This window comes from Corvus brachyrhynchos, unplaced genomic scaffold (assembly GCF_000691975.1).
Source record: "Corvus brachyrhynchos isolate BGI_N302 unplaced genomic scaffold, ASM69197v1 scaffold994, whole genome shotgun sequence".
In the NCBI taxonomy this organism is placed as follows: Eukaryota; Metazoa; Chordata; class Aves; order Passeriformes; family Corvidae; genus Corvus; species Corvus brachyrhynchos.
The window spans coordinates 17,878-25,560 of record NW_008237630.1 but is presented as its reverse complement, the minus strand read 5'-3'; the positions used below and the strand labels follow the sequence as shown (position 1 = coordinate 25,560).

The 7,683-nt window shown below is 61.5% G+C and overlaps 1 protein-coding gene across 1 annotated transcript in view; it reads left to right on the top strand.

Moving 5' to 3' along the window:
• Positions 1-7,683, top strand: part of LOC103614081 (myosin-6-like) — a 26,603-nt gene that overhangs the window by 16,679 nt on the left and 2,241 nt on the right. The window contains exons 11-29 of the mRNA XM_017732035.1: positions 1-119; positions 204-327; positions 779-915; positions 994-1,120; positions 1,208-1,336; positions 1,435-1,677; positions 2,068-2,244; positions 2,344-2,489; positions 2,569-2,659; positions 2,938-3,327; positions 3,857-3,983; positions 4,094-4,212; positions 4,874-5,070; positions 5,424-5,607; positions 5,682-5,847; positions 5,927-6,051; positions 6,144-6,452; positions 6,875-7,078; positions 7,537-7,666. Coding sequence (XP_017587524.1) covers positions 1-119; positions 204-327; positions 779-915; positions 994-1,120; positions 1,208-1,336; positions 1,435-1,677; positions 2,068-2,244; positions 2,344-2,489; positions 2,569-2,659; positions 2,938-3,327; positions 3,857-3,983; positions 4,094-4,212; positions 4,874-5,070; positions 5,424-5,607; positions 5,682-5,847; positions 5,927-6,051; positions 6,144-6,452; positions 6,875-7,078; positions 7,537-7,666 — 3,244 coding nt within the window. The remainder of the gene's footprint in view (positions 120-203; positions 328-778; positions 916-993; positions 1,121-1,207; positions 1,337-1,434; positions 1,678-2,067; positions 2,245-2,343; positions 2,490-2,568; positions 2,660-2,937; positions 3,328-3,856; positions 3,984-4,093; positions 4,213-4,873; positions 5,071-5,423; positions 5,608-5,681; positions 5,848-5,926; positions 6,052-6,143; positions 6,453-6,874; positions 7,079-7,536; positions 7,667-7,683) is intronic.

The following is a 7,683-nucleotide window of genomic DNA, read 5'->3' as shown; positions in this document are numbered from 1 at the left end:
GGTGTGATGGACAACGCCCTGGTGATGCACCAGCTGCGCTGCAACGGGGTCCTGGAGGGAATCCGCATCTGCCGCAAGGGCTTCCCCAACCGCATCCTCTACGGGGACTTCCGCCAGCGGTGGGGACGCGGAGGGGGTTTGGGGAGGTGGGGACAACCCCACCGGGGCTGGTCTCAGGGGGTCATCTCCTCTCTGGCCCCCAGGTACCGCATCCTGAACCCCGCGGCCATCCCTGAGGGGCAGTTCATCGACAGCCGCAAGGGCGCCGAGAAGCTCCTGGGCTCCATCGACATCGACCACAACCAGTACAAGTTTGGGCACACCAAGGTGAGGTCATGTGGTCCCCATTCCCTGTGGTGCCACCATCCTTCAGGTGTTGAGGACCCCATGGTCCCACCACTCACGAGTCCATCTGTCCCTCCCTATGTCCATTTGTTCCTCCCGGCCCCCCCACCCCATCCTTCCCCCCAACCACCACAACCAGTTTGATCCCAGTGGGTGAGATCTTGTGGTCCCTGCGCCCTGTGGTCCCACCACCCAGGTGCTACGTGGACCCCATGATCCCCATGTCCATCTGTCCATCCCCATGTCCATCTGTCCATCCCCATGTCCATCTGCCCCCCCACTCACGCACCACCCCATCCTTCCACCACCGCAACCGCTTTGGGCACACCGTGGGGAGATCCTGTTGTCTCTGTTCCCTGTGGTCCCACCACCCGAGATGGACATGGACCTCACGGTCCCACCACCTTCTTCCCCACCTCCTCCCTCCCCTCAGGTCTTCTTCAAGGCGGGGCTGCTGGGGCAGCTGGAGGAGATGCGGGACGAGCGCCTGTCCCGCATCATCACCCGCATCCAGGCGCGGGCGCGGGGGCAGCTCATGCGCCTCGAGTTCAAGAAGATCGTGGAGCGCCGGTGAGACAGGGGTGGGGCTTCTGCTCACCTGGTCACCTGCTTGGGGATGTGGTGGCACCTGGGCCCTCCTCCTGGTAGGGACGCGCTGCTGGTGATCCAGTGGAACCTCCGGGCCTTCATGGGGGTGAAGAACTGGCCGTGGATGAAGCTCTACTTCAAGATCAAACCCTTGCTGAAGAGCGCAGAGACGGAGAAGGAGATGCAGGTGGGAGGAGGGAGCGGGGTGGGACCACCAATGGTCTGGGGGGTGATGGATGAGGGTCTTTGACCCGCTTGGGGTCTCCTGGAGCAGAACATGAAGGAGGAGTACGGGCGGCTGAAGGACGCCCTGGAGAAGTCAGAAGCGCGGCGGAAGGAGCTGGAGGAGAAGATGGTCTCCATGCTGCAGGAGAAGAACGATCTCCAGCTCCAAGTGCAGGCCGTGAGTCTGATCACCCCAAAACCACGTCATGGGGATGACCACCACCCCCACAGCCTCCAGGGCAGCCCCACTTCACCTGGTGTCCTCCCCTCCAACAGGAGCAGGACAACCTGAACGACGCCGAGGAGCGCTGTGACCAACTGATCAAGAACAAGATCCAGCTGGAGGCCAAGGTGAAGGAGCTGACGGAGAGGCTGGAGGATGAGGAGGAGATGAACGCCGAGCTGACGGCCAAGAAGAGGAAGCTGGAGGACGAGTGCTCGGAGCTGAAGAAGGACATCGATGACCTGGAGCTGACCCTGGCCAAGGTGGAGAAGGAGAAACACGCGACCGAGAACAAGGTGAGGGCAGGGAGAGGCCTCAGCCTCAAGGTGAGGGGACTTGAGTCTTGTTGGGTTGGGTTAAGGATACTCAAGGCTGGTTGGGTTGGTGAGACCCAAAACTGGTTGGGTTGGGTTGAGACGACCAAGGATGGTTGAGTTGGGTTGAGAAGACGAGGTATTGGTTTGAGTTGAGGAGACCCAAGGCGGGGTGGAATCTGTTAGGATGGGTTGAGGAGACCCAAGGTGGGTTGGGAGGATCCAGTGTTGGTTGGGTTGGGCTCATCGAGAAGACCCAAAGTCCTTTGGGTTCTCCTGCTTTGAAAGAACCTCTTTGGCTGAGGTGAACATCAACCTCCCCTCACTGCCCCACCCTGGCACTGAGCTGGAGGCCGGACGCTTCTCCCACAGGTCAAGAACCTGACGGAGGAGATGGCGGGGCTGGATGAGACCATCACCAAGCTGACCAAGGAGAAGAAGGCCCTGCAGGAGTCCCACCAGCAGACGCTGGACGACCTGCAGGCCGAGGAAGACAAGGTCAACACCTTGACGAAGGGCAAAGTCAAGCTGGAACAGCAAGTGGACGATGTTAGTGTGGCCAGTCCCACCCCAGGTCCTGCTGAGGAACTTCTGGAGCAAAGACGAGCAAAACTTGAGGTGTGTCCCCATTTCTGTGTTCCCACACAGCTTGAAGGCTCCCTGGAGCAGGAGAAGAAGATCCGGATGGACCTGGAACGGGCCAAGAGAAAGCTGGAAGGAGACCTGAAGCTGACCCAGGAGAACATCATGGATCTGGAGAATGACAAGCAGCAGCTGGAGGAGAAGCTCAAGAAGTGAGGCTGGACCGCTCCTCCATGTGAGGTCCCATCGAGGGTCACAGGTGGGGCCTCACTGTCCCCCCTTCTTCCACAGGAAGGAGTTCGAGATCCACCAGCAGAACAGCAGGATCGAGGATGAGCAGGCGCTGGCTCTGCAGCTCCAGAAGAAGCTGAAGGAGCTACAGGTGGGGGGGAAGTTGGGTCTGTGCCTGCTTGGGTTGGGCTGGAGAATGTCCAGGTGGCTGGGTTGGGCTGAAGAGAAACCTGAGGGTTGAGCTGGAGAGTGTCAAGGTGGCTGGGCTGAGTAGAAGAGGCTCCACTTAGGTGGGTCAGTTTGGGTTGGGTTGAAGAGTCTCCGGCTGCTTGGGTTGGGTTGAGTTGGATCAAAGTGCCTCCAGCTGCTTGGGTTGGGTTGAGTGGAGGGGTTGGGTGGATCCCAGCCCAGCACCCTCTTGGTGTGCAGGCGCGGATCGAGGAGCTGGAGGAGGAGCTGGAGGCGGAGCGGACGGGCCGGGCCAAGGTGGAGAAGCAGCGCTCGGAGCTGTCCCGGGAGCTGGAGGAGCTCAGCGAGCGGCTGGAGGAGGCCGGCGGTGCCACCTCGGCGCAGCTGGAGCTCAACAAGAAGCGGGAGGCGGAATTCCAGAAGCTGCGGCGGGACCTGGAGGAGGCCACGCTGCAGCACGAGGCCACGGCGGCCGCGCTGAGGAAGAAACACGCCGACAGCGTGGCCGAGCTGGGCGAGCAGCTGGACAACCTGCAGCGCGTCAAGCAGAAGCTGGAGAAGGAGAAAAGCGAGCTCAAGCTGGAGCTGGACGACCTCAGCGCCAACGTGGAGCAGCTGATCAAGTCCAAGGTAGGAGGAGGCAGAGGTGGACAGCAGGGAATCATGGGATGGTTTGGGTGGGACAGGACTGAGAGGATCAGCCAGTTCCATCAACCAACAGGCAGGGACACTTCCCACTAGACCGGGTTGGGTTGGGTTGAGTTGTGCTGAAGAACTTTCAGCTGGTTGAGTTGAAGGGTGTCCACCTTGTTGGGTTGAGTTGTGCTGGAGAACCTTCAGCCGGTTGAGTTGAAGGGTGTCCACCTTGTCGGGTTGAGTTGTGCTGAAGAACTTTCAGCTGGTTGAGTTGGATTGAGTTGTGCTGGAGAACCTTCAACCGGTTGAGTTGGGTTGAGTGTCCACCTTGTTGGGTTGAGCTGTGCTGGAGAACCTTCAACCGGTTGAGTTGAAGAGTCTCCGAGTGGTTGGGTTGGGTGGATCCCACCCAGGGACACCTTCCACTAGCCCAGGTAGCTCCAAGCCCTGTCCAACCTGGCCTTGGACACCTCCAGCGATGGGGCACGTCCAGTCCACTGTAACCTCTGGCCCCTCCCTGCAGGTGGCCATGGAGAAGGTGTCGCGCTCCATGGAGGACCAGGCTGCCGAGCACTTGGCCAAGCTGGAGGAGACCCAACGTGTCCTCAACGACGCCAACACCCAACGGGCCAAGCTGCAGACGGAGAACGGTGAGAGCTGACCCGGGGCAGCCCCACCTCCTCCCGCCCCACAGCTGCACCCCCACCCCCCACCCCACCTTAAGCCCGCCCCACACCTGAAGCTCCGCCCACCCGTGCAGGTGAGCTCTCGCGGCAGCTGGAGGAGAAGGAGGCGCTGGTGTCCCAGCTGACCCGCGGGAAGGCGGCCTACACCCAGCAGCTGGAGGACCTGCGCAGGCAGCTGGAGGAGGAGATGAAGGTGGGGTCAGGTGGGGGGGTGAGAAGACCTGGGAGGGGCCCAGGTGGGTCACAGGTGTCCTTCGCCCTTGTGGTCACTGGTTCAGACCAGTGGGGTTGGGTGGGTCCACCTGCAGTGGTTCCATCTAAGGTGGGCGGTTGGGGTCCATCTGCAGGGGGTTCCCCTGTAGAAGGTCTGGGAAGGGTTGGGTTGGTCCATGGAAGGTCTGGTTGGGTCGGGGTGATGAAGACCAGCTCTTGCTGAGCTGGAGACCCCCCAAGAAGCTCAAGTTGGCTTGGATCCAATGGTCCCGCCTTCTCCTGAAGGTGTAAGGAAGGTTGAGCTGATCTGGAAGAGGCTGGGTTGGTCTACGGAAGGTCCAGGGATGATTGGGTTGGTCTGGAGGAGGTTGGGTTGGTCTAAAGAGGGTCCAAGGATGGTGGGTTAGTCTGGAGAAGGTTGGGTTGGGTTGGTCTAGGGAAGGTCCAAGGATGGTGGGTTAGTCTGGAGAAAGTTGGGTTGGGTTGGTCTAGGGAAGGTCCAAGAATGGTTGGGTTGGTCTGGAGAAAGTTGGGTTGGTCTACAGGAGTTGTGGTGATGCAGACCAGCTCTTGCCGAGCCAGAGACACCCAAGAGGACTCCAGTTGACCTGGACCCAAGGGTGCCACCTTCTCCCCACCAGGCCAAGAACGCGCTGGCGCACGCGCTGCAGTCGGCCCGGCACGACGGGGACCTGCTGCGGGAGCAATACGAGGAGGAGACCGAGGCCAAGGCCGAGCTCCAGCGCTCGCTCTCCAAGGCCAACTCCGAGGTGGCCCAGTGGAGGACCAAGTACGAGACAGATGCCATCCAACGCACCGAGGAGCTGGAGGAGGCCAAGTGAGTCATCACCCCGCGGATGGAGCTTCTGTGGGGTCAGGGGTGGAGACCACCGACGGGAGAAGGTTTTGGAGGTTGTCATCTCCTCATGGATGTAGCTCCTGTGGGGTCAGAGGGGTGGAGACCACCCGCTGGAGAAGGTTCTGGAGGAGGCCAAGTGAGTCTTGCCCCATAGATGGAGATTCTGTGGGCTTGGGGAGGTGAAAACCACCGGCAAAGGTTCTGGAGAAGGTACAGCGACCTGCAGATGGTAGAGGAGATGCAGAGCAGAACCTTGGCCCATGGCTGGGTGGGAGAAGGGTTTGAGTGGCCCCACCTGGCCCGTGGGTGACCCCAAGTGGTGCCCGGGGCAGGAAGAAGCTGGCGCAGCGGCTGCAGGAGGCCGAGGAGGCCGTGGAGGCCGTCAACGCCAAGTGCTCCTCGCTGGAGAAGACCAAGCACCGGCTGCAGAACGAGATCGAGGACCTGATGGCCGACGTGGAGCGGTCGAACGCGGCTGCTGCCGCCCTGGACAAGAAGCAGAGGAACTTCGATAAGGTGGCCGGGGGTGGCCGGGTGGGGCTGCTGGGGTGGGGCCCGGTGCCTGTGGGGTGACACCTGGCGGTCCCCAGGTGTTGGCCGAGTGGAAGCAGAAGTTCGAGGAGTCACAGACAGAGCTGGAGGCGTCGCAGAAGGAGGCCAGGGCCCTCAGCACCGACCTCTTCAAGCTGAGGAACATCTACGAGGAGTCCCTGGAGCACCTGGAGACCTTCAAGAGGGAGAACAAGAACCTCCAAGGTGACAACACGGGTCCCTCCGCCCACCTGGGCGTTCCCTGCCCGTTCCCGCGGGGTCTGACGGGGTCTCACCTGGGCAGAGGAGATCTCGGACCTCACGGAGCAGCTCGGCGCTGGTCACAAATCCATCCATGAGCTGGAGAAGGTCCGGAAGCAGCTGGATGCCGAGAAGCTGGAGCTCCAAGCTGCTCTGGAGGAGGCTGAGGTGGGACAAGCCCCGTCCCTCCCTGTCGCTGAGTTCTCCTGGTGGGACGTCCATCCTCTGTGGTCCTCAAGGTCGTGTCTGTCCCCACCCAGGCCTCCCTGGAGCACGAGGAGGGGAAGATCCTGAGGGCGCAGCTGGAGTTCAACCAGGTGAAGGCGGAGTACGAGCGCAAGCTGGGTGAGAAGGAGGAGGAGATGGAGCAGGTGAAGCGCAACCACCTGCGCGTGGTGGAGTCGCTGCAGACCTCGCTGGACGCCGAGACCCGGAGCCGCAACGAGGCCCTGAGGCTGAAGAAGAAGATGGAGGGCGACCTCAACGAGATGGAGATCCAGCTCAGCCACGCCAACCGCGGTGCCAACGAGGCCCAGAAGCAGGTCAAGGCTCTGCAGGGCTACCTGAAGGTACCTGTCTATGGGGACATTGAGGTCCTGAAGGTACCTGTCCATGGGGACGTGGAGGTGTAGGAGGTACCTGGAGGTCCCACGGGGACATGGAGGTGTAGGAGGTCCTGAACGTACCTTGTCCATGGGGACATTGAGGTCCTGAACGTACCTTGTCCATGGGGTCATGGAGGTGTAGGAGGTCCTGAAGGTCCCACGGGGACATTGAGGTGTAGGATGTACCTGAAGGCCCCATGGGGACATTGAGGTCCTGAAGGTCCCTGTCCATGGGGACCTTGGGGTGTAGGAGGTCCCACCACCCAGCAGGAGTGGTTGGATGGACATTCCCCTCCCTCCCCACCACCCCCCAGTCAGGTGGACCCGCCACCCCTTCCCCACCCCATGGCCGGGTGGACCCACCACCCCTTCCCACCACCCCCCAGGACACGCAGCTGCAGCTGGACGACGCGGCGAGGGTCGGGGAGGACCTGAAGGAGAACGTGGCCATGGTGGAGCGCAGGAACACCCTGCTGCAGTCAGAGCTGGAGGAGCTCCGGGGCCTGGTGGAGCAGACCGAGAGGGCCCGGAAATTGGCCGAGCAGGAGCTGATCGAGGCCAGCGAGAGGGTCCAGCTCCTCCACTCACAGGTGAGACCTCACCTGCCTGCCAGGACAGGAGCCACCTCCATCCAGGGACGCTCCGACCCAGGAGAAACAGCTCTGATGGCTCGGCTGGGGACCTCGAGGTGGCTCAGGGTGGTGTGGACCTGAGGGCCTCACCTTGGTTGGGTTCGTCTAAAGAAGGTCCAAGGAGTGTTGGGTTGGTCCATGGAAGGTCTGGTTGACAAAGACCAGCTCTTGCTGAGCTGGAAGCCCCCAAGATGGCTCCAGTTGACCTGGACCAAACAGTGCCACCTTCTCCTGAAGGTCTGAGGAAGGCTGGGTTGGTCCAAGGAAGGTTGGGTTCTCTTCCATGTTGCATCACCAAGATCTCCAGATCCTTCAACCTGAAGGGTTATGGGGGAGTCTCCAAGGCCTAAGGGGGGACTGAGGGGTGGGACAGCAGCCCCAGGGCCACCTCTTGAGGTCCCTCCCTGTCCCCCCAGAACACCAGCCTCATCAACCAGAAGAAGAAGATGGAAGGTGACATCTCCCAACTGCAGACGGAGGTGGAAGAGGCCGTCCAGGAGTGCCGGAACGCTGAGGAGAAGGCCAAGAAGGCCATCACCGATGTGAGTGTCACGGTGGGGCCG